The sequence below is a fragment of the Setaria italica genome, chromosome II (genome assembly GCF_000263155.2).
Source record: "Setaria italica strain Yugu1 chromosome II, Setaria_italica_v2.0, whole genome shotgun sequence".
NCBI classification, from domain to species: Eukaryota; Viridiplantae; Streptophyta; class Magnoliopsida; order Poales; family Poaceae; genus Setaria; species Setaria italica.
Window position 1 is genome coordinate 11,258,817 of NC_028451.1, and position 26,718 is coordinate 11,285,534.

General features: G+C 39.6%; 1 protein-coding gene across 1 annotated transcript; it reads right to left on the reverse strand.

Annotated features, from left to right (window-relative positions):
- Window positions 1-720: 720 nt before the first annotated feature.
- Window positions 721-19,180, reverse strand: LOC101759119 (myosin-6-like). The gene is given in 40 exon segments (XM_012844054.3): window positions 721-1,263; window positions 1,340-1,425; window positions 1,719-1,800; window positions 1,891-1,924; window positions 1,927-1,945; window positions 2,594-2,650; window positions 3,058-3,157; window positions 3,248-3,318; window positions 3,393-3,545; window positions 3,806-3,979; window positions 4,306-4,455; window positions 4,580-4,750; window positions 4,851-4,931; window positions 5,019-5,054; window positions 5,198-5,306; window positions 5,412-5,551; window positions 6,399-6,608; window positions 8,335-8,433; window positions 8,835-8,954; window positions 9,364-9,569; window positions 9,675-9,852; window positions 10,446-10,506; window positions 10,591-10,700; window positions 11,062-11,193; window positions 11,275-11,442; window positions 12,649-12,775; window positions 12,850-12,887; window positions 13,221-13,322; window positions 13,402-13,459; window positions 14,393-14,494; window positions 14,594-14,740; window positions 14,820-14,956; window positions 15,037-15,186; window positions 16,152-16,311; window positions 16,430-16,488; window positions 16,702-16,858; window positions 16,935-17,080; window positions 17,428-17,571; window positions 17,863-17,991; window positions 18,835-19,180. Coding segments are annotated over 40 exon segments (4,521 nt in total). The 5' UTR covers window positions 18,838-19,180; the 3' UTR covers window positions 721-1,148.
- Between the last annotated feature and the right edge of the window lie 7,538 nt (window positions 19,181-26,718).

Below are 26,718 nucleotides of genomic sequence, written 5' to 3' on the forward strand. Positions count from 1 at the left end.
ATCGTGGGAGCCAAAGGTCTGTTGACACCATTCACATTTTTGTATTTGGGGCCTATTTAGTTGCCCGATTTTGGACAACCAAAATCATTGTGACTGCATTGTAGCATACTGTAACGTTTCATTTATATTTATGAATTATTGTCCAAATATTGACTAATTAGGCTCAAAAGATTCGTCTCGCAAAGTACAACAAAATTGTACAATTAGTTTTTGATTTCGTCTACATTCAGTACTCCATGCATGTACCGTAAGTTTGATGTGATGAGGAATCTTCTTTTTGCATAATGCCAAAGTTGGGATTTTAGGATAGGCCTTGGTTCATTTTGCGCTGATGTTCTTTGTAACTTGGGGTTGTGGGATGACAAATGCGATGATAATTCTGACATTGGATATATTCCGTCTTCAAAACTACAAGCATGTCGACAACAGTTGTGGACTTATGGTGCTACGTGACGTGAGTGATCCCGAAAAAGACTGCCAATATAAGTTCAGCAGCCGAAGCTCAATTTCGGAAAGATGACAATTAACACAGGTGATGCGCTGATCGTATGAAAAATCATCTTAGATCCAGTAAAAAAAACAGTTAAGCTACTAAGGCCATACACAAAACTTCTGCTCAATTATAACTGCGTACAAAGGTTTCAACCGTTTAAGGCTTGGGGCTATACAAGTAAGAAGCCGTAGTAAAATCATTCAACCTGGATGAAAGCACACAGAATAGATAATTCAGGAACGCATTAATTCCATAAAATAATAATTTAATAACTATACAAGTTATTCACATTTTCTGTAGAACCAAATCCGACCAAATTTGGATAAAAGAATGACTTTCAAAGGATTCCTAGCTGCTACCATGAGGAGCAAAATGTGGATTTCAACCTATGTGTACTGCACACATGCATTCCAGGAGGGCAGAACGAAAAAACCTATTCCCCACCCAACCAACTGAAACTTAAGACAACAACAGAATAACCTACCTAGACAAAAAAAAAATAATTACATAGCACAACTGGGATAATGGAAACCCTATATTGAATTTACATCATCTGATGGAAGAATGAAGAATGCTGAGGTATCCGTGTATGCGGTTTTAGCCCATGCAGCAACATATGACGAGGAAAAGGATGTGTCTCTGGCCCTTTGAGGGCTCAGCTCTTCAAGAATTGAAAGGCAGGCATTGCAGTAAGTTCTTGTGGTGGGGTGACCCTCTGGAATTCTTTGGCATCCATAGAATCTGCTATCTCTTCAAGTGATATAGGCATGCTGCAACGAGTAACGGGGTAAAGTTAAGCATATCCTCAGAATTTCACAGGCAACACACAGTAAATCTTTTACACACCTAATTTCATCATCCAGTAAAAAGGTGTTCTCTAGAGTGTCCTGGTTCGATTCTTTGGTCATCGATGTTCGCATCTCCTCAAGGACCTACGGTCACCAAGCAAATCAATCAGTTCCCCTGTTAGTTGGCTGCTCTATGTTCTACGGATGGGAAAATTGCAATTCGAAGTGCAGAACCAGGAAACAGGCAAAATGATGAAAAGTAGTTATCAATTAGGTTCAAAACTGGGAGTGGCATTCCATATTACATGAGCTGTGGAATCCAACTAAATTTCCCATTTTGCAGAAATTGTGCTTATACCATTCCATGTGCATCCAGGGTGAAATGAAACTGAATACAAATATTATCTTTAAGCATTAAAAATAGATTCTCTTATTACCTCTTCTGACACGCTCTCTGTGTTATATTTGTCATCCCAGTACTGAGTGCATATTTTGTAGAGCTGCTGTACACTTAGTACCTACATGATACGGGAAAAGATTTTGTTAGCTACCTAGTTAAAGGGAGGGAGGGAGAGGGTGAGGGGGGGGGGGGGGGGGGGGCCCTTTCTGGGGGAAAAATCGTTGACTATCTCATCGTAAGAAATCTGAACTTTTTGAATATGACCTAGACAACATAAATATACCATCAGTATTCAAAATTCATCTTGCAAATCTTCAAGGAGCCATAAAATACAGCATAAACTGCCATAAATGCCTCTCCGTTAAATTTACCAAGTGGAAAAGGTCAGATCAATTAGGACCATCCTCAAACTAAATGAGTATTTAACACATAGCATCAAACTGGCAATGTATCGTAATAATATCCCAACTAAAGCGCCAGGCCACCCACCTGGTGTGATGCGCTGCTGCTAACAGCCACACACACACCGTGCCTGCAGGTATGGCCACAAAAAGCAACCAGAACAGGACATTGGTATCTTCCTTTTCTCCAATGCAACAAAAAAAATATTTCCATTCTAGGAAGCTATCGTACTCATTTCCTCTATAGGTATCATCTAAAAAGTGACATCATAGACAATCTGGAAACAATGGAACTGCATTAAATGCCATGATATGTTTTACACTGACGATAACTAAGTAAAATATTATAGCTTTGTTATTACTTGTTTAACAACTTTTCTCTTCAGTTCTCACAGTAGCTAACCAATGTTATAGACAACTTGATGACAATCTATAAGCATAGGTGTCAACGAATTGTTCAGGTGGTCTATCCAAGATAATAAAGATCATAACTAAAATAAAAATCACATACCAAGAAACCAACAGCTTGCCTGATATGCTTGAGTTCATCCAATGCAGATCCTGCATACTGTTAGCATTTAATAGTTAGGTGCAAGCAAAATAAAAAAAATGCATACTTAATGTTAATTGTTGCACTTCAACATTCAGCCACAAGAAATACAAAAAATATAATAGCCCTGTAAAAAGCTAGCAAGATTAGAGGTAAATAACGGGGTTTTAAGTGTTAGATTCTAGAGCGTAATGGACAATTTTGCTCCATGTCACAATCACAAGACAGCCCCTTTATTACATAGGATTCCGCAAACAGATATACATCTGTTGGGTGCCATATGAATTCAAAACACATTTAACATTACAGATTTACTGGACTAATGCCAACTAAAAGAAAGGTTTCCAACAATGTGCATCCAAGGAAAATGGTACACAAAAAAGCTCAGATTTAGATGTATGGTGCAACTGCACATTTATGATTACCTCTGGCTTGACTTCTCCACACCATGCCTCTAGTTGTGCCAATCCTTGTTTCACATACTCTCCATTACTGAAAGAGCAGCACTCATGACGTACAAGAAGGCTGCAGAACAGTTTAGTGACATAGTAAGAAATGTATGCATCGAAGAAAAATAGCAAATCACTAGATAACTGGAATCAGCAGATAATTTACCTATTGAAAAGTTGTGCATTGATAAATGAGAAAACCTGGGTAAATATCTTCCGGATAAAAATAGATGGGACCTACAAGTTCAGCAGAATGTTTAGAATAAGATCCACTAGTAATGGGGAAGGTATGTTGAATAAGTTAAACTTACACAATTGTCTTGCAAAATTTTCAAGAGTTCATTCAAATTGTCAACCATGGCCTGCCAATAACTAGCTTGATTTGAAAATGAACGTCCCCTTGGCAAACTTGATGATCCAAAAGAACGCCCCCTCACCATACTAGCTTTCACAGTTCTTGGGACCTGCAGTCACAACATGATCAAAAAATTAAAGCTAATGAAAACACTAAACATGCTGCAAGTACATGTGGGTGAAGGCACTGAAACAGAAAGATCACTGGGAGCAGTAAATGTCAGCGTAGTCAATAAAAAATGGGGACTTTTCAAACAAAGGTGTACATTATAAAAGAACATTCTTACACATTCACATCCATAGTAGCCTAAAGTGTGTATGTGCAATCATATGACATGAGGTTACCAATAAAGATCACATGATAAGATACCTGAATAGCATATGACAGCAATGAAGAAAGATCTTTTTTCACATTGTCTCGGATCATTCCATATAAGCCTTCCACAAATGCTGTAAGTTGCTGCTTAAAAAGAAAAGCAGGATACTTGGCCTCGATTTGGCGCACAAGGTCCATATCAACAGTGATGTTTGAAGAGCGGAACACCTGAAGAAATGACAACAGCAGATGTGGTCATCAAGTACTGACCTTGTAAAAGAGGAAAACTAAACTACAGCATGTTCAGATTCAGGACACATCTTGTCCTACAGATGCACTATGAAGTGTGGATCACAAAAAAATATGCCTCCTCAAACAAAAAAAAAATGCACCAGAGCAAGGCATTCCGAATTATTGTAACCCCCACCCCCTTTCAACACTTTTGTTCGATCAAAACCCTTTATTTTGACAAGTGTACTAAAAAATTACAATACAGATTCTTGTCAAGAGGACAGACATGTGACTAGACTTCAAGAGTAATTGACAAAACGTACCATCCTCCCAAGGAATGATGATTGAGTCTGTGGTCTTTTCTGTGGACTAGTTCCTGTTGTGCCAGCAGCTTTTAGGCTCTTTTGAAGCATGATCAATAAAGTCGATGAATTCGATAACCAGTATGCAAGATCCTCATTGCTATCGTGTTTCTGAAATGAACACAATGTCAATTATTTGTGAACTAAATCAACTGAGACATACCAGGAACAAATGTTTATGGAACATGGGGTCCATGTAAAAAAACATACAGAATCAACACAAAGCAGAAAATACCTGCATTGCAGAACCAAAAATTTGAATAAGACGATCAAAAACACTAGTTTTTTCTGTTTCAAAGATCTTCCAATGCACAAGACACTTATATATGGTTATTGCAGCAACTGGCTTTCCTTCACTAAAGCCAATATTTTCACTAACACAGTTTATAAGTGCATCAACACTCTCCTGCAAGAAGTATATGGTTCAATTGAAGCATCATATGTTATATTGTCCTGTAACTTCACTAAATGACTTAAAACATACAGAAATGAACATTTTAACATACATGCTGCTTCTCAAAAAAGGATGCTCTAGGCTGTGCAAAGCTCCCATATTCCTTGCGAGCTGGAGGAGTGCCATGAGGTGTCTGGAAATAATGACCAGATTAGATTTAAAAAAAGACAAAACTAGCAATTAGCAATTTAACATATTGTATAAGATAATTTCTTCTGACCATTTGTTCACTACGTGGACTGCCATTAGTCAAATTCTGCGAAGGTAGAAAGACAAATATTTCAGTAATAGAAATGTGTAACTTAAAATATAGTAAATGTGCAAAGTAGCAATATAGAAAACAGTGAAGGATTGGTACTAAAATGCTTGTATGACATGAGGAATGGAGAGACCACATACAGATTTTGGAGATGCATTCTCAGGAATTGTTCTAACAGGAGTACGCAACAGTGCCTGCTGCCGAAGTAATTGATTTTCTGCTTCCATAGTGGTTACCTTTTCTTGAAAACTACCCATCACGCAGAAGAAACAATTTTTAGAAGGTAATCAGCAAACGAACACATGTACATTATGCATCAACATCAAAAGGATTACATATGTAGACAATGCTGACCTTAGCACTGTGTTGGTCAGTTCATTTATCTTTGACTCAGCATCTGCAGCTTTATTCATCCACTCTTCCCTAGCTTTCTTCATTTCTTCAAACTTCTGTTCTGTTTCATCAATTTTGGTCTCAAGAGAGCCCACTAAAGCCTAAAAGTATAGAAGAAATACAAAGGACCATGTCACCATCTTTTGTCGTAAATCAAAGGAAAGATAGGAAAGAAGTAAATGAAAAAAAAAAGGAAGAAGAACAAGTTGATAGGGACAGATGACATCACAAGCCACAATGAAAGAACTAAGATGGGTTGGCAGCACTTCTGATCAGAATTTTTTAGCTTTCCTAAAAGCAAGTTCTACTAGGAAAAGATGAGCATCACCATGACCATTTGTTAGAATTCACCAGATAAGTTTGGCCTCTAAGGCCATCTATGAGTTAGTTGGTTCGAAGGTTGTAGTTAGTATTGGTGTAGAAACCACGTTGGGACACCATGGTAGGATAACAAATGTTTATTCACAGAAAAGCACTTGCAGATTAACAATTGAAAGTTGAAATTAGACAATGCTTATTTCAAAGTTCTAGACCACTTAAGCTACTAGGCTAATTCACATCAACAATATTAATGCACATTACCACAACTCATTTTGGTTCCAAGTCTCAATCTACATGTGTCAAACTAAATTATTCCCACATAGGGATTAAAGTTTTCTGCCTTGATCAAGGTAGAAGCACGATTATGGAGGATCAGATGCTTGGGGGGCATAGCTCATTAGCATTTGCTCATAGTTGGAATATTGTGCTCTGGAAAGTGTACTTCAATTCTCACCACATAATGCGATGCAATATAGAGCCTTAAATCGTTCCTTAATGTAAACTATGAACTAGCATGGTGCATTTCTCTCACCCTTAAGGTTTTGATAATTTTACCACTAGAGTTGATAGACAGAATAATGCAACAAATCTAATGCGGTGAACATAAAAATCATCTATCATACTTACCTTAAGATTCTCATTTTCAGAAGTGAGTTTATCAACGAGAGTTGTATCAACTTGAACCTCTGGTACTAAGGCAGCTTTCTCCAGTGCTTCTTTCGCATTTTCTTGTTCCCTTTTCAACAGATCCTTTGTCTCCTTGGACTGTAATTGTAGTTCCTGCAATTGTTGTTGCAACTTCCTATTTTCTTGTGTCTTAGCTTCTTCCATGTCACTCTGCAGGCAAGGTAAACGTAGATCAGGTACTTGCAACAGCATTAGATGAAGCAAACTAATATAAATGTCTATAGTGACCTAGGTTGTGCCTACAGTATAATCCATGTTACAGAGTTACATATCTGTTTTAACTTAACATTATTTATGAATTAAGTTCGCCACAAAGTGTGAATCAATAGCTACTATAGTGTAGTAGTAATGCTATAATTCAAACAATAGATTAGCTAAGTTACAGTGATCATGGGGTCATGAGTCATGACGAACCAATCTAAAATCTGCAAGTTATAGGCAACACTTCAACTTTAGTGTGGCTAAAAAGGGAAATTACAGTGAATCAATATAATAAAGTGTCGCCAACAAGGAACAATTACAGTAGGCATGTAAGATGGTCGTCACCAACTCCACTCAATGCTGGTTCACTTCCTAATTCATATCAAGTAATGTTTGCGTATTGAGTAAACAAAATGAGCTAATGAGATGTTTGGATCCAGCCAAACTGACCCACTTGTATCCCTAGATTACAATTAGCTTCAAACTGGACTGGAACTGGAAAGGAACTAGTCAGGTTTAGAAGTTCATCTTATAGCATAGAATGATAAATAAAATAATAATAGGTTAAGCAAATATGCAAAACCCAAATCCATTAATGTGCTTAAGTGACTGTATTTTCAATACCTTTCAGACAAGTTGAGAGTCTTTAGGTCATTAATTTACATATGTTGCATAGTCACAATATTAAAAGGTCAGTAAGATTGTTCGAGAAAAAAAAGGTCAGTAAGATAAAGAAAAGGTTCATCGAACATAACGGCTTTCTTGTTCAAATCAAATTAAAAAATCCTATCGAATTGCCACCCTTCACATCATACATGCTACTTCTTGTTTTCATATGAGTTTTGGCTTAAGAAAACAATTGAAAAGCAAAATTCATTAACCAAATGCACAAGTTATCAAAGTCAAACTACAAGTTCACAGCAAGCATATGCATATTTACATTATGAAGATCCAACAATATATTTAGGACTCTTTGTAGCTTCTTGATTGAGTATAAAACCATCTCAACAAAAAGAAAAGATAAACAGTTAAAGCAGCATCAGATATTGCACAGTTAAAGAAGCACCAGACACTGCATAGAAACTGAGTGACAGATTTACTGCTGTTGTGCATCTTTTTCATAGCACTTGCAATTTTGACCCGGCAATGTAATAACAGGAAGGCCCCTCCAAAATGTTTATTAGACTTGCATTTCTTGAGTGGACAATTATTGGACTAACACGTCCTTCATCTGCTGATCCTGTGTGCTTCAATATTTAATGACCACTGTCTCATAAAAACATTGCTTTGTTCCACTAGAAACCATTCTTTGTTGTATTTGATGATCTAGACTTGTGGATATGCATTAAAAGAAGCAACAGGGGACACCATTCCCATATTAAAGTTGTCTCTTGCTACCTCATTAAATTCATTAGATTATTCAATAATCCATCACAACCAATCAATAATGAGACTTAATCTTGTATATTGTAATACATAATTACAGGTTAAAGGACAAAGGTGCACATTTTGAAAATAAAGGTATATTTCTTCTTGAAATCTTCTCACATCTAATTAAAATAACACCTTCAAATTCCAAACATATTTAGTAAGAAGTGTGGTAGTATTTACGAAATTAGCAAGTGTAAATCAAACATATGCCCATATGCAAAAATAAAGTAACCCAGAACATTACCCTGATGCGTTTCTCTAATTGCAGCCGCCAGGTGAGCTCCTCCACTTGCTTCTCTAATTTATTCTTGGCAGCTTGGAGAGCGCCAGTTTCTTTAGCAGCCTGAAAATACAAGAAAGCACGAAAATGATTATATTGTTACTTTAACAATGATGACTTATCCAAACTCTGGCTAAGCTTTCATTGTAGATCTAGGCTCCGGAGTACCAGAAGTGTGACAGCTAGATTTATAGCTTAGGTGCGCTTGACCATAAAGAGTTGGCCTATAAATCAGGGTTGGCCCATAAAGACATGACCTCCTTTTTGTGTGAATACCCAATTGTCAAACAATAACATTTTTCTCGAAAACATCAACAAAAACATCATAACGAGTACACCTTCATTGATAATCAGCTGGTGACTTATGTTATGTATAGACATTGTAATTAAAAAAATACTGCAGCAGCATGCCAAAGAAAAATACAGTAAAATATACTCAGGCCATATGCATTGGTGCTTCTTACCATTTTAAGTTTCCGAAGTTCTTTTCTGGCCACTCTTCCTCTCCAAGCACATTGAGTAGTAATAGATGCCTTCTTCAAGCTCATGTATCGGGAACGCGCCGCATAACTACGCCAGAAACTCTGTGGAGAAAAAAAATCAGTAAAAGTGATGTTAAAATATCATATCATAAGTGAAGTTAAAGAGTGATTAGTAAGAAATGGATGCAGATGCATAGGTTTGAACTACAATATTTTGTTAGATAATACCTGAAGAAATAAAGGTAGTCAAATTTTTTATTAAAAATAATCTATTTGGAATTCCAAACTTAAGAATTTATTTATAGCTTGGAGTCAACACAAAAGAAAGTATTAGAACTTGTATTTAATAGGAAAATACTCTACTTTTTCGTGAAATGCAAGGTTCAGAAAAAGATATAAAAATCCTCAGGTAAACATCGTCAGTTTTAGTTAATATTTAAATATGCATAAGAATTTTGACTGGAAATTAGATACTTCCAAATAAACTAAAAAGGAAACCTGGAAAACGTACCTGAATAATCACCGCAGCTTTTGTTTGCAGACGGAAATGGAGTTCCTTGCGAGCAGCCATACCACGTAGACCAGATTGGATAGTAGTTGATGCAGAACAGAGATTTCTGTAGTTCTTCCTTGCAAAGTGCATACGATAGCAGGTTTGTATTGTCAATGAAGCAGCCTCCCTGCGGAGATCTTCATAATAATGTCTTGCAATTTGTCCTTCAGTAATCAAAGTTCAACAATCATTATCTCCACTTCGGAATCAGAGAGAATACTAAAATATGTTTCTTTCTAATTTTTCAGTGCTATTACAAGAAGATATACCTCTGCAAACAGCCTGAAGCTGCGTAGCAGATATTCGCAGTTGAATGAAATTTTTGCGAGCTAGGTAAGACCGAACTTTTCTCTGGATTTTGGTAGCAGAACGACCCAACACCTCAGTTCTCAGAGCATCTAACTCAGCCATTTGACCAGCCCGCAGAAACACTTTAGTTTTCCCTATCTGTAAATTGTACATCAGAATATAAGATATATAAAAGGTACTTAAAACTAACATAATAAAGTTAGAACTTCAGAAGCAGCAACTTATCCAGACAAGGATAAAGGTTGAATTGCACTTATTGTTTCTCTTATAAGTAATTCTTATGATCCATTTAACAATATACTACATGCAAGGTAGTTCTCAAGCTTATCTTAGAGGAATTACAATATTTTCTTCTCATGATGTCATGACAACAGGCCCATTGTTTGGGTTGAAACTGGACCAGTGCTTAGCCATCAAACTATACAACTAGAACCAACTTCTGTCATGGAATCATACATACAGAATACATGACTTACAATCTTTTTATAATATTTAGAGCAACATAAATGCTGAAATAAAATTAAGTATACTCTATTCAACTAAATCTGCTAATCAGAGTGGCCTTTTCAGTGGTTACAAGATTACGGTAGTGAAGGATATATGTTGTAAGCCTTCATAATAGAGGGAAACAGTAGAGAAGATAAAGAAAGACCAAATCTAGTAACTGAAAAAATAAAAGTGATTTGATTTAAAGACATCAAAACTACACATTTCACCAACCAGAAGCTAACCTGATAGCCTGTGAGATTGACTTTCTCAAGAAGCATGTTTGTAGCAGTAACTTCATCATAACTGCCAATGTAACAGTAAGGACAAGATGCAACGCTAAAATGTAACCAAAATGCAAAATACTAGATCAAGATAGTCTAGATTTACCTTTCACCAAGTACCTCAGGTAGTAAGACGCCAAAACGATCAACAAATTCATCAAATCTACGCCTTGTTGGATATCCTAGACAGCTTATTCGTATTGCCTCTAATACTCCCTGTTTACAAGGTTAGATAATGTATCAATTTAACATCTCTATCTTCAACAGTTAGTTAATATAAACTGCAACAAGAACAAGATTTAACAGCACAAAATCCCTGGTGATACTGCCACGATGTGTACAACTTAATACAACTGGAAGTAAAAATGTTTTAAAAATACCTGTATTTTGCTCTGTTCACATGATTGTCCTAGGTCCTTATTACTTAAAAATCTATATGGTGAAATTTGAAAGAAGGAAGACATATAGTTTGAAACAGTTTTATTCTACCAGTGAAAGTCTGGCTTTATATTTTGATTCGACCTTTTTGTCCATAAAATATGTACTTCCAGTGAAATAACTCAGAACAATGTCTTACCCCACATCGAAGTTGCTGGAGAACATTACTGTTCTCGAAAATTGCTGGCTTGAGAACATTATTGGGCTTTATGCAGCGGATGTAATGTGGTTCTGTTGCACTCAGAGTTTCAAGCAAAGATTGTAGTTGTTGCTGCGATGTTACCAGAAACGGTAAATTTCCTGATATGGAAGTTACACAAGTTTATGTCTGACAAGCAATACACTGTTTTACCTTAAAGCTCGAACCTATTGATGTAAATTTCGTGGATTTAGTTGATTGTTCAGAAGGTGGGAAAAGACTTGAAACGAATGAACATCTAGAAGCATTTAACAAAACTTGATGCTCGTTCACAGCATAATCAATGTTCTTATCCAAGAATAGATCTGTTTGATATGTAACCTGCAAAAGAAGAAAATGATGATTATAACGTGTGTACCTTGCACTCTGTCCCAATTATACAAAGATATTATGTCACCACAAAACTAAGTCATCTCCAGGTTAAATGAATGGATCATATGCAGTAAGTACATTTTCTTGCCATGATGGGGACAAAGCATGTGCTGAAAAGTTTGTTACTAACATGTTAGAAAAAGGACAACTCAATTCTAAACCTACATCTGTTAATCTATAACTAGCGTTTATGCATCCATCCACCTCAAAACATTGGTGCATGTACATTTCAAAACATGTACACCTGGAAAAACATATCTGTATGTGCAGTTGTCTACTATGTAAAAAGAAAAAAAAAGAAAACATGATGTACATGTACACCATGACCTCCCTTTCATCACATTTTCTTCTGGTGCAATGCATATCTGATTATATTTTGCCCAAATTTACGAATGTGTTACATGACACGACGTACATGTATATGTTCTTTACTCAGAATTATTTTTAAGTACAACATAGGTTTACAAGAACTTAGGTTCAGAAAAATTGTATCAATTAGAAAATGGTTACTGGTTTTAACCAATCAAAATTTCACATGTTGATGATCTTTGCATATCCATTTATCCTATGCAATAATGGCAAGTCCATAGATCAAAAACCTTCTTCAGCAGCCATTAAGATTTTGGGCTTCAAATTGATAAATGTGAAACTCAACAAAATTTACAGTTGCCAATCCAATTATAGGACAGAACTATCTTTTGTTATTGTGGTACTCAATTATATCATCCCTCTATGTCTATGATGCTCCTACTAATATAGAATTGTATTTTTACAACAAATAATTAAAACTTGTTGAGCAAAAACTGGTATGATTGGTTGAGCATGGCCATTTCACATATGGCATCTGACAAACCCTACTTGTATTCACAGGTTACATGTGTAAAGGTAGACTTATTGAGTTGCAACTATACACCATGTGTGGATTGACATTTTTTGCAGGTTATAAGACTGCCAAGTTGTAACCCACTACCTAGGACCAGTTTGTTGTTTGCATTATAAAATATAATATAATACATGCGACCACATGTGTCACTGTCACAAGTACGTAATTAAAGCATCATGTATCAGCAGTGGCAGACCAATTATGTTCTACATAGTGTGAAAAATTATTCTTTCAAATGATAGTAGGGCAGACAGAACAAATATGCTACTTACATTTCCAGCGTAGTGATGAATAGTGAAATCAGACCGCGAGAATTTAGGCCTACTGAAGTGTGGGTTCCCCTTAAATTTTTGATAAAGCTTTTCAGCAAATATTTCATGGGTTGAATTTCGCAACATGCTGAAGCACAAAACAAGACAATGTTATAAAGGCTCAGTACTACAAACAAAACAAGATATTCACGGCTTACTTACCAAGTCTCATCCAGTAGAGCAATTATACCCCCTGGTTTCTGTATTCAAAGAAATCAGAAGTAAAAAAAAATGCAATCTCATAGCATATCTAAACCGCAATGGAAATTAGTAACTAATATTTCTGGATGGTGAAAAATGCACATGGTACTCATACCCATCCAGTTTACTAAATAATTATGAGTACCAGATAATTCTACATTCAATCCTAGGTTTCATGAGTCTAAAAGTAGCTAAAAGAGACAATAACTGGCTGAAGATAGATGAAAGAAAATATCGTGTATTCAAGCTAGTGCCGAAAACAGATCATATAAGTGCAGAAAAAAATATTGATAATAAAGAAAACACTGCATAGGATATGGTATGTTGTTCACCTTCTCAATAAGATCAAGAATTTCTTGGTTGTCCACAAACTGGATATAACTCCAATCAATTTCTTCCTTTGTATATTCTTCTTGTTCCATCTTAAACACATGCTGCTCATGGAATATATACAAAAGATGTCAAACATAGAATGCAGAACATTATCAAGAAATGAGATTTCCTTTCTCTAACCTGATTAAAGTGTTGCTGCAGCTTCTCGTTAGTTAAGTTGATACAGAACTGCTCGAAACTGAGGCATAGCAAAACATCACCAAATAACTTCAATCTTTCATATCATCAAAAGGTGACAAAATGGTTTCTTATCATACAGCACCAATTACTAAGTAGAGATGAAAGATCAAAGTCTCTTAACAAGGAGAGCATATAACTTCATATTTTGCTATGCAGTTACTGTAACCAGTGCAGCCATTAGCTGCATAAACTACATGCAACAGCTAAAAAGAAGAGAACATATTACAGCCAAATTTCATACCAAGAGACCCCATTCATTCAACTACATGATCATAGTTTCCATCAAGGTTTTCTTCTTCTTTGGGGCAAGTGTTGAGAGTACCATCCCTACAGGTCCTTTTTTTTCCTTTTCAATCTATGTAATTACCATGCTTTCGATATGTGAATTCGATTCAGTATGTTTCAGATATGTGCTCACATATATGAAATAAAATGAACTCAACATGCACATTGAATGATTCTCACAATGCGCAGTATGGTCTGTAAAAATGTTGCAACCGAAAAGTCAACTCTAGACAAAAGTAGATTAGGAGAAAAGTTCCTAAGATACGATGACATTACAACAAGATTTTAGTTAAAATGCAGAAAAATTGTGTCCTTTTTCTAAGCACATCAAGATCATTGTTTTCAGTAATATGCTGGCATAGTATGATATATGTGTTGCATAATCAACCATTTCCATTTTGAACTAATTCCCAAGACTTGAGATACGCAATGAAACAAATAATCCTAATACAAGATAAGCCATTTTTCTACAAAATAGATTGATCAGCTTTGTATTGCGGAAAACATAATTGAACATGTTGAGCCCACTAAATCACTGATTTCACTATCCAATAAAAAATCTTGCTGCTGTTATGTTATTACACTCTATTAAAGCAGTGGTAAAGATAAACAGATGATTAAATGCAAAGGCATACCAGTTAAGCACCTGTTTGTCTTGAAACTCTCAAAACCATATATATCCAGCACACCAATCAAAAGCTTTGAGCTTAAATCTTGTCCGATTGAAGTATTGATCTTATTTACAAGCCTAAAAACAGAAACATAATGTGAATTTTCTTTTGTGCTAAGGAATTAATATAATAAAAAGCAACATGACAATAAACTACTGACTAACGTGAGCACTTACCAATCAAACAAACGAGAGTAAACAATTCTGGCCAATGCATCTCTACTAAGAGCTGCTGCTCGCGCATCTAAATTTTTCACGATACTTTCACCACGTGTTGCCATAACACGCTTACACAAAGATTCTTCAAGAGCCTTTTCGTCACACCTGCAAAATGTTGTCAAATGCATGTCTCACCAAAGGCGAAAAATAATATTATCGAGGGAACACAAGAAAGGACCAATACATGAAAAGCTCCGCAGCTGTCTTAAGATGGAACTGGGATTTTTCATCTTTGGGTACAGAAGAATCTGCTTCGCTCCCTTCTGAAAATTCCACGTTGCCCAAATGAAGAATAGCAGCTACAACTCTAAATATTGCATCCTGCATGAATGCCACCCAAAGTTGGAAGCAAATATTTAATCTTTCAAGTGAACTAAATTAATTTCAACCCTTGTAGTTACCTGTTCATCCGAACTAATGCCCACAATGTCCATTGCCCTCCTAGTTATGATATATTCTGAGGCATCATCCATCGCATCTAGTTTAATGCAACTAGACTGGTTAAGATAGTGAAATGATGCGGCGTCTCCTAATTTATATCTCTCACGGTCCTGCAACAGCACAATTTTGAGCCCAGATCAATAGTTGCAGACTACAGACTCAATTAGATAATAAAGCTAAACAAATAATAACAAAAGGTTATGTTAAAGAACAATTACAGCAGTCATGTAACAGGAAGAATTACAAGTGCAAAGTGCAGTGTATTACATATATTGTGTTTGCCATTAGATGTATGAAGCTTTCAATAACAGCCCAAGTGATAGCTTGGTTGGTACCGCCACCAATTGAGAGGCTAACCCACCCACGCTCAGACCTGGGTGCTTGCAAAATACGGTTACCTCCCTGAGAACTGGTTTCAGCAAGTTTCTAGACAGCCAGGGTTCGGTACTCCCCTTATTTAAGAATGCAGAGAGCAGCATGACTTCTCCCCATGGTCAAGTTTTTTTCTTAACAACAGGTATAACAATTACTGAGAATCTGGCATATTGGCTGCTAAAGTGATCAGTGAGTAATCATAACATGATAATCTCTAACTGCAGAGATTTTATGTATTAATAGCATTTAGAACCAATTTGGGGTTTCATGTACAAAAGTTGTCCAGATATCTGCAGTATTTATTTTGAAGTAATATAGTTCCACAATGTTCCAGCCCTAGATACCCCAACTTGATCCTTTTTATGCGTCAAAAAAACTAGTACTAGCATGTCTTTCTGCTTACTGAGGCTCTAGAAAAGTGTTGAAAACTTGTAACACCTCCAAAGTTTAAGTATCCTTCTGTTTAAGCCTGGGGGGCTGATTGCCTAGTAGTTAAACTTCTAGTCGCTAGTTTCTTTTTCAGTTGTCATAACTTTTGTTTAGCTCTCAAGACTTGTGTAATTTCATTGCTTATCAATAATGAAATTCAGGTTTGCCCGTAGTGGAAAAAAACATGTACAAAGCTAGCAAGATAGTAATTCCGCATATTTTGTTACATTGTAGTTCAGAATATGATTTGTGGCCATGTTGAAACTGTTACCTCAGGTGGTGCAGAACATAGCATGTAAAAGCAATGATAGTTCCTTTCTGGGTCAGATATTTGACAGACACGAGATCTTTCAAGGAGGTAAGTTCTTATGGCAGCTCCTGAAATCTTCCCATTCTGGTCAAACTGGATCTCGACAAATTTGCCGAAGCGACTGGGCAATAAGATAAAAGGAAGCCATAAACTAGAGGAAAAATTAAACGCTGCACTAAATAAGCAAACTGTAACTACTGAAAACAAAGAAAAGAGTACGTGCTATTGAAGTTCATTACCTCGAATTGTTATTCCTGACTGTTTTTGCATTTCCAAATGCCTCAAGAACAGGATTGGACTGTGTCAAAGAAACAGATAGATTGGATAGCATAAGACACTAGAATGACATCAAAGATTGATGAAATACGAATTTGATGCAATCGTGCGAAACGATCAGCTTGCTTCTTTATGCACATTCCAAGATGCCAACTCGTAATCCTTATATCTAGTATTTTTAGTTGCTAATATGCCCAAGAGTAAGGAGAACAATAGAACTAATGGGAGCCCTCACCTCAAGTACTTGTTGTTGCACTGACCTTCCTCCAGATTGAGCTTTGCCACCCATAAATGCAAGATACTGCATAAGACTTTTAGTGCTTTCTGTCTTACCAGCTCCACTTTCGCCACTCACTAATATGGCTTGGCTTTTACCATAATTAATCATAAGCCTGTGTGGCCAATACGTCAGATACATGCACCATAATTAATGCACAAATTACAAGTTTTTTTTGTGCTGAAACACACCTATATGCATGGTCCGCAATGGCAAAAGGATGGGGACTCAGCTCGCCGAATTCTGCTCCTTTATAAATTCCCATCATGTGATTGTTGTAAAGGTGGGGAAGTCTTTGAAATGGATTGACAGCTATTAATATGTTCCCCGTATAAGTCTACAAGGACAAACAACTTTAAGCCATTAGATCAGGCCAAAAAGGTTGTTCAGTAGAGTAGAGGATATCATAAAACATACAGTTACAATGTTGCAGAATTTCAAACTCTTCTAACATAGAAACTAGAAACAGTAAACACCATTACAGTAACATCGGCAATTGAAACATAAACACAATAAGGGCAGGAGGTGTAATTTGAACAAGTAATTCTACTATCATCCTAAAGAACGTATAAGAATAAAAAATTTAGTGCAACCAAGAACTCATAGAGTCATAGGACTGGATCCAAGCATGCATGAATAAATTTCATAAAAAGAAGAGCTGATATATTGAATAACTCAACTTACATATATTTCATTCATTGCATATCTAGACTTCAAGTTTTGTAGAACCCCTGGTTCATTTAGATAAGCCAGCCTCGTCATATCCTCAACACCACAGCGCTTCGCTTCTGCATCCTTAGGATACACACTCGAGACATTGGCAGTAACCTGTAACCAAAATATGAATATTTTTACTTTCATTTATCATTACCCATTTCCTTCAATAAGTTAATTTACTATTATAAGCTATAGGACTGTATTCTGGCAGTCATGAATTAACAGTTTCAGACTTAAAAGCAATTAACATGAGGCATTAAAAAGGAACATTAGGATGAAAGTGCAGCAAAAGCCCCAGTTAAGCATGAATAGAACATGACGCACCATTAGGACCACACAAACTACCAAAAGGTCAATTTGGGCGGAAAAGAAAAGGAAGCTATCATGGAATTAGTAGCTGACCTTCTTCCCAGAACTGCAATTTATTATTAATTCATCTCCCTGGACCTCCTCCACCAGCCCATCAATCCAAGCCACATCAGCATCCTCAACCCAAACTTGAGAACCCACTGTAAAACGAACTTTGGATGCCTGCAACAGAAAACGCACAAGCACACGAATGTCAGTTGACCAGTGATTGTGGCAAACTGAATAATACAAAGGACAAGCAAAATAGATAGTAACAACTGACAATATCTCAATCCAAAAATCACAACCAGGAGCAACATATACTGATGAAATAATAGTCAACAAGTTCCTGAATATCAAATCCTTGCATTGCGTTTGAACTTACACGTGCAATATGAAGGTCCACAATTGGTTATAACAAACACATAGACTAAGTTTCATTCTCCACAGAATAAAATTTAAACTAAAAGAGTGAAAAAGAAATTTAGAGAACATCAATAGACGTCCCATGATTTAAGGACCTCTGATTTAAGTGCCTATGTTTGCACATTGATTTCAAGTCGAGAAACGCCAAACAGAGTACAAGGGCCCTGATTTTTCTCAATTGATGCTGGCTCACCAACATCACATTCACATAAGCCTATATCATGAGATGATCAGACCCCACATCTAAGTAAGAGAGAGCCTTAGTGAGAAAAACTGGATGCAATCTATCACAGGGCAGAGTTTGAGCCTGAAGCCAGAGCACCAGCCTCGCCACATTGCACAATCACGGTCAGAAGGAAGGACAGCAAACAGCTCTTCATTTCATATCCTATAGATACCATTTCCTGGAACAACGCCGGATTCCAATAGATGATTATCTCAATGATGTGGGGACACAGCTGCTCCAACTAAACGAGATCACAAGGTGCGGGGAAAACAAAACACCACAAACCGAGCGGCAATTTCAGCGCGGCCGATCCCCAACGCGCTACTACCCAATCAAACAAGCACAAATCCGATCAGGCAAATCGTAACCAGTACCATTCCGCCGGCGGGGTCGGATCAAGCCCGGCGGCGCCGAGGGCGAAGAGGTGGCTCCGCTGGCGCGATCGCCGCCGCCGCCGTCCTCCCGCGCGCCGCCGCGAAGGGGAGGAGTTGGCGCCGGAGTGGCCGCCGCGCGAGCCCAACGCGGGATCGCGCCGCCGCCGCTGCCGCAGGGTGGGGTGAGGCCGAAGGCCGCGAGATCGCGACGTGGAGCGTGCCGCTAGATTTGGATTCGGACCTCTGTGTTTTCGTGTGTGTCTGTTCGTTTTTCTCTCCCAGGAAGGAAGGCGACTAGCGAGCCGCGAGCAGGCGAGGGCGACGACCGAGTCGACGGGGACGGAAGAGTTGGGCACGAGTGGGAAGGGGGGAACGGGAGTGGCGAGATTATACAAAACCGAGGAGAGGAAGGGAAACTCGCGCGCTGCTGCGGCACGGCTCGGCTGTCAGTCTCAGCGCCGCGCCGGGCGCTGAAAGGTGGGGCCTCAACAGCGAGCAGGGTAGCTGGACTCGGCTCTTTCATTCCTTTCTTTTTCTTCGTTTTATTTATTAAATTATTAAATGATTTCCCTTACGTGTAGTACTAGTATGCAGCAGTGTAGGCTGTGCAACTGTTTTGTGCGTTACTCTTGCCTGATTAAAAAATTGCAATGCATTCATTTTGTCTTTCCGGAAAGTAAACAGTCTTCCTTCATATTTAATTTGACTGCCATACAAAAATAAAACCTGTCGACCACGGTCGTAGTCACGCATGCAAAAATTTGCATGTGGCGCTTAAGATCCAGATGCACGTGAATTAAGACCTTTTTTCTTCTAAAACAATGCACCCTCACATATGCACACACATTCATCTCTATAAATGCATACAAGCACATTCGAGACACTGGTACCGACACATTTTGAAACTAGCGAAGGCACCACTTGTATCCGAAAATCATGTCGCCTACTACTTATAAAAATAGTGCAGTTAATTTATGTAATAAATCCACAACAATGTGAGGACACTTACCAATCGAGGACTTGAACCCGTTCACGAAATAAGACCAATATTAAGGATTTGTATTTTATTTTATTTTGCAAAACATAGGCGTAACACATTCTTACTCCTACAAATACATGCATGTAAAGATTGGTGAGGTCACTGCAAGCATGTTGATGTCGATGGTCACGTCACTTGCTATTGAAAAAATAGGCACGTATAAGCATCATATCGGTTCGGGTTGAGGATTCGAACTTGTGTGAGCAGGTTCCACGATAATAATATAATAATATTTACCATATGCGCCAATAAAGTTTCATGTTGATTCTTTTAAGATAGTCTGCAATGAATTGGCGTCTAAAACGCTTCAAGGAAACTGATGATTTCGTATTAGAGTTTTATAAACTTCGTATAACACTTAATTTCATGAGTAGTTGAAAGTATATATTTAATATTTTTCTTTTGATGTCATATTATTAGAAAAAAAATCTTATGTGGCATGATAGAAGCCCCCATTATTAGAAGTAACCTGACATTTCTCCACACGGGCCCACGGCTCTACCCAACTTGCATTTATATGCATTATTCTGGAGGAAACATAAACTTTTTCCCTTAAAAGAAACAAAGCGATAGATATAGATAGGATCTACATACTCGTTTTCTAAGTTTGTTATGCATTGTGTTCTAATTTTACAAAAAATGCTAGTCCTCTTTGTCAGCATCATGAGCAAAAAGACTTTTTACGTTTTTTTTCTTTGCATTTGAACAACTTCACTTCAGCTTATGTAATTATGAAATGTTTCGAAACCATCTTTAAAAAAACATCAACTATTTGGTACACTATGTCACGATGGGCTAGCCCATACGACGCCTTGCATAGTACGGAAATCGGTCCATCTATACGCGACGATTAAGCCCAACAAAATATGATTGGTGGCCCTAGAACATAACACGACTCAACCTGGACAGAGCCCACAATTTAGCCGAATCATTTTGCCCTCAGAAAAAAGTACTGTAATAAATATAATAAAACCGAAAAAAAAAACTCCGAATCCTAGCCGGACTCCGAGTAGGCCCAGTCTTAGGTGTGTTTGATCTCCAGTCCTCGCTAAAATTCATGTCACATCGAATATTGAAGACTAATTAGGAGGACTAAATATGAGCTAATTATAAAACTAATTACACAAATGAAGACTAATTCACGAGATGAATCTATTAAGTCTAATTAATCCATCATTAGCACATGTTTACTGTAGAATCACATTGTCAAATCATGAACTAATTAGATTTAATAGATTCATCTCTCAAATTAGTCACCATTTGTATAATTAGTTTTATAATTAATCTATATTTAATACTCCTAATTAGTATCGATGTTACAGCAATCTTAATTCAAAATGTTCGGGCCACCGCAAATCCAAACCTTTCCAGCGCCGCCTACCGCAAGCCTACCCCAATCCACCGTTCGGGCCACCGCATCCCGCCGATCCACCGAGCCGCAAGCCGTCGCCACTTTTCCGCCGCCGGCCGATTCGACATGCCGCAAGCCGCCGCCGCCTCCCGATACGGCGATACTCCGACCATCCTCCCTGGGTCCTCCTCGACAAGCCCGCGCGCATCGGGTGCTGCGAGCAGAACGCGACCACCGCTACCTCCAAGACGAGCGCCGGCCACGACATCGTCGTGTCCTTCTCGGTGGCCCATCCACCCGCCCTCTCCCGCTGGTTCGTCCACTGCCCCGGCCTGACTGCGGAGGCCTTCCGTTGGCCGCCTCACGTCACCGGCGCGGACGGCGCCCTCGTCCTCATAAACGCGAGCTTCGCCGGGCGCCATGGCGGACGACCGTTCACCGACATCTTCGTGTACCGTGCCGGCCCCGGGGAGCCGTCCCTCTACCTCATCCCGCGCCCCTACCCGATTGACATCTACCCCGACAATGTCGGCGTCATATCTTGCGGCCGCGAGCAACACCTCGTCGTCGTCCCCGAGCAGCGGTTCGACGCTTGTCGCCGGATGTATTATGACCTCCATGTCTTCTCGTCCGAGACCATGTCGTGGAGCACTAGAGTTGCTCCGGTGGCCGTTGACGGCGACACGGATTGCAATATGTCGTGAAGCACAAGCTGCAAGTTTGTGCTCATGTCCTTTGGTGCTCGAGTGATTTGACCATTGCATGGAGGAAGCAAGAAGCTTAGAGGGCATCCAGTGGCCAGCAGCCCATGCCACTGGCAGGTTTCCTGGACAGACCGACTGCAGGGTGCACTGCAGCGTTGCCGAGGGACCAGGGGACTGAGGCACCGGTAGCTGCGGCTGGTGTCAGAGTGTGTGGGTGAGCAGGGACTTTAGGATTCCCTTGGTTGTTGAGCCTTGGGCTGTTAGAGGTTTTGGGCTAGACCCTCCGGTTGGCTGCTCCCATGTGTTAATAACCTATTAAGCTTGTTCGGTTTGAAAGGGATTGGAAGGGTTTGGGAGGGATAAAAATCCCGTACAAGTCAAAATCCTCCTCAATCCCCTTGGAAGGGGATTAACAAGGGGATTAACTGAACAATCCTTAAAGAGGGTTAGAGGACAGATCCGTACCTTCTCCACTCGGCGGGTAAGGGCTTTTGCCCGTGGGAATTGTCCGTACCCACCCCCTAATTAATGGAGTAGTTATCTGTTGGTGCTAGGTTTTGGGTATCCATTTCCATCTTCAGTCATGTGAATTGATGATGCAGTTTAGCTAGACTGACCAAATATTACTGACAGTGACAGTTTATTCATGTGCTTGAATCTGTGTTACATGTAACCGTCCCAAAGACTGTTGCGGAGGAAGCAAGGAGCGACATGCTGATGGAGGCAATGAAGTTATGCGGCAAAGAGTTCAAGAGAGAGGTGAAGAAGCTATGCAAGGAAACGGTCTGTGCTACTGAAAAAAAATAAGGTATATAATTTCAGATCGTGCGTGATCAAAATTCAAAAGAACTAGCATAAATTAATAAATTATCATGCAACATCCTTACTATTTTGTGTTGTTTGCTGCTAGGCGTGACTCGGCAGAGATAAGGGCATCCGCTGATAAGTCGAGGAAGATTGGAAATGCGTTCTTCGTCTTGGCAGCTGTCCCACCACTTCTGCATGGTGGTCGCGAGCAAGTGTTCCGCATGATATCAGAGCTTTCACAGTATGGAGTATTTGTGAGTTTTCATGTGGAGCTGTGGACCAAGCTATCATGGCATTGAAGTCATTAGCGACTGAACTCCCGCAGGGTGAGCCTTTTGGCTGTAGACAGATATAGGTACAACCTTATATAGACATACAGTAGTAGTATGTACGTATAACTAGGAGCTCTAAATCTTGGGTTCCTCGATTTGACATGCGGACAACCATCACTGTGCAATCTGAAATGGTTGTAGTCATCTTTGCACTTAACCCGTTCGAAAACCTACTATCCTGTGGTAGTTTGCTGTCAATGTGTTTAAAGGTTTTTTTGCGGTGGAACTTGTCCCTCGGATCAAAGTTGAAACCATTGGCCAAATAGCATGAACAATTTTTGGACAATCAGCTGCTCTGCGGAAAGTGGGGGAGCTGTTTGCGGTGCTAGCTTCTGATCACCGTCCACAAGTCACACCCAATGCTTGTTTACTTGGTTTCTGTTGATTTTGCATGTGGCAACCGCCATCTGGACAGGCGCGCGGTATACTAGTGCAGTGGTACCAATCCATGTATACATCATGTCATTGTCGACGTGCAACCTGATTCACCAGACACATTTTGTTTGATCTAACAATACACATACACTGCCGTGCCCATGCGCCAGAGGTAACCCCGGGCGACATGCATCGTCCTTGTGATCTCAAAATCCACGAGACTTGTTGCGACCCTTCCCTCATCAACAACAGTGGCTACCATGGCGCTGTGTTGCCTGTTCCGTTGGATTCCGGCAGGTCCTGCTATCCTGCGGTCGTCGTCGGGCCCTCGACTTATGCCCACCCAATCGAATGGAATAGGCTACGCGAAGAGCGGGCTGAGCTCTGGAAAGGTTACAGGTATATATGCTGTTGCCGATAGAAAGTTCCTGTTTTAACATATTATTAATACACTAGAATTACGTATTAAATTGTTGTGCAGCATCGTTTTCACCTTTTTTATGTTTGTGCTAGGCGTCGTGATGCTGAGTACACAAAGCAACCGTCGAATATGCAAGAAAAGTTGATAAAGCATCAGTTGCTACCACCCTTACCTGCTCAGGGCTTCTGATGATCGGGATCGCTTATCAAACTATATACCAAGCATAGTAATATATATCTTGCATCCATCATGGAACTCGTATTTGTACTCGTTAGCCTTTAGTTTGTGTGGATCAAGTTAATTGTCTTGTTATAAATCCAAGTCATTTGTTCCAAAGTAATTGTACTCACTTTACCAGCCGAGGTGTACGTGACGACGCAGAATGGTTCAGTAAAATGCAACGTTCGTTGCTTGTTATCTGTAACTTAACTTTTCATTGGTCAGGAGCCTGTTTTGCATTGAGATGAACACTGCGTGCATCATGTTCTTATATATGTTGTGAACAGCTTCAAGGCTTCAGTTAGTTTGGGCTCCTGCCGGTTTTGTCCAAGAGCCAAATTTTACACAGCAACACATTGCATTGTACGGGCCGTTCCGTTGCATTAAATAGGCACTACTGTGCTTTATACTTTCAAAAACATTGGAGTGCAACATGGATGGATCACTCTAGGACGGATGGCTGTGGAGGTACGGTACAGCTTGTCTGGGTTGCTTGCAGGTTTTAGCATTGAAATATTGAATCCACCCTTTTTTCACAATTCCCCCTTCTCTATTGGATCATTGGTAACTTGCACTTCTCGTACGATGCTTACACATCGATGCAGCTAAAATCAAATCGAATGGAGCACTGGTGCTGATGTGCTATATTCAGACACAGATCCGGATAACACTATTTTTCATAGTTTAACTCGAATACGGATACGGATTTGGGTGCTCTCAAAAGCGAATACATTTGGATATATCTTCTTGATTTGGCTGATAAAAATTAGCAAGTATCCATTCGATGTATCGATGATTTTGAAAGAAAGAAATCATCATAAACACATATAAGTAAGGAACAAATGTAGCGCTTCAAAAAAAAGGATCAAATGTAACATATGTAGACACATGCTGATTGGATCGAGCTCTGCTGATTCAATTTTCCCTTGTGTTGCACATATCCTAGTTCCTTTATCCAAAAAGAATAACATATGCAAAGAAAATAGCAGATCCAACTGCCTAGTATTGCTTCATTGTAGAGAAATCTCTTATTCTATATTTTGTTGCATCCCCTGCCCATCATTTCTATAGGCGTCGTGGATCATTATTCCTAAGGCAAGGATACTAGCTATTTATGATAAAATAAAGTGTTGACATGTGCAATAAGGATTCACATGGTATTGACCAACCATCCCATATTCCCATTCTAGTCATGTGGGACGATGCAATGCCAACAAATACAAATAAAAAGGGACCATGTAGGTACTCTATTGGTTGTTGCTTCAATACCTCGTGCCGATCCCATTCGCTTGTGACCATGTAATAGTTGATATGTAGCGGCCAGGCTAGCTTGCCTTGTTGTTGTTAGGCACCACAATACGGGTCCGCAACCGTGTCTAGGACATACAAAGAATTAACTAACTAGGAACGGGAGTTTCCATAAAACACCGGTAGTCTTAGGTAATTAATTATACATGCTGACAGTGATTAGAGCTGCTTCGAATAAAATAGTATTTATGCCGTTCTGATCCAACTGTCCACCTGCAAGTATAATGGAGTATACGTTCTGGTTTTGATACCGGCACGAATATAAATTCACATTCGCATTGGCTTTGTGGTGCTGGTCCGTGCACCGACACACGGACCGGCACGAATGAGGTTTTGGTACTGGCACGAATGACCAGCTATGCAGTAGTGTGCCATGGTGAACGGCTAAGGATGGAAGCAGATCCAATATGGTTACGTTGTAGTTGAATATGGACAGTAATATTTTTCATAGCTTAACTCGAATACAAATATAGATTTATATGTTTTCAAATGCGAATACAAAATGGATAGTTCGGATTCAGATATGCATTTGGATATCTATTTGATTTGGCTTATAACAATTAGCAAGAGAATCCATTCGTTTCATTGATGATTTTGAAAGAAAAAAAAATCATCATTCAATACACAGGTAGGGATCAAATGTAACATATATCACTACGGGAAACAGAAACGAAGGCCCAAAAACACTCGGCGAAACGTTTGCCGAGTGTAACACTCGGCAAACGACAGACGGTAAATTTTGAGTCAGCAAAGTTAACTTTGCCGAGCGTTTTATGTCGTGCACTCGGCGAAGCTTTCGCCGAGTGACAAAAATACACTCGGCAAACATATTTTTCGAAAAAAATAAAAAATAAAACCAAAAGCGCCAGTTGCCACCACCACCGGCACCACTGCCGGCCACCACCACCGGCCTCCACCACCGCCACCTCGCCACGGCCGCCGCCCACCAGCCTTCACCACCGCCACAACTGCCACCCGCCACGCCGCCTCGCCATGGTCGCTGCCTCGCCACGGCCGCCGCCCGCCACGCCGCCACATCCGCCGGGGAGGGGCGGGCCACCTGGAGCTTTTGGCGGCCGACCTTGTCGACGAGGATGATGGAGACGACGGTGGCGGTCCGCGCGTCGCCGGGAAGGGGATCCGGCCGGGGGAGGGAGGGCCGCCTCCCATCCTCACCGGGATCTAGCCCCCGCCACCCGGATCTGGGCCGTCCGCCGGGGGAGGGAGGGCCGCCCTCCCATCCTCGCCTGGATCTGGCCTTCGCCGGGGGAGAAGGGGAGAGCTGGATCTGGGGGGAGAAGGGGAGAGGGGAGGCGGCGTCCGGCGTG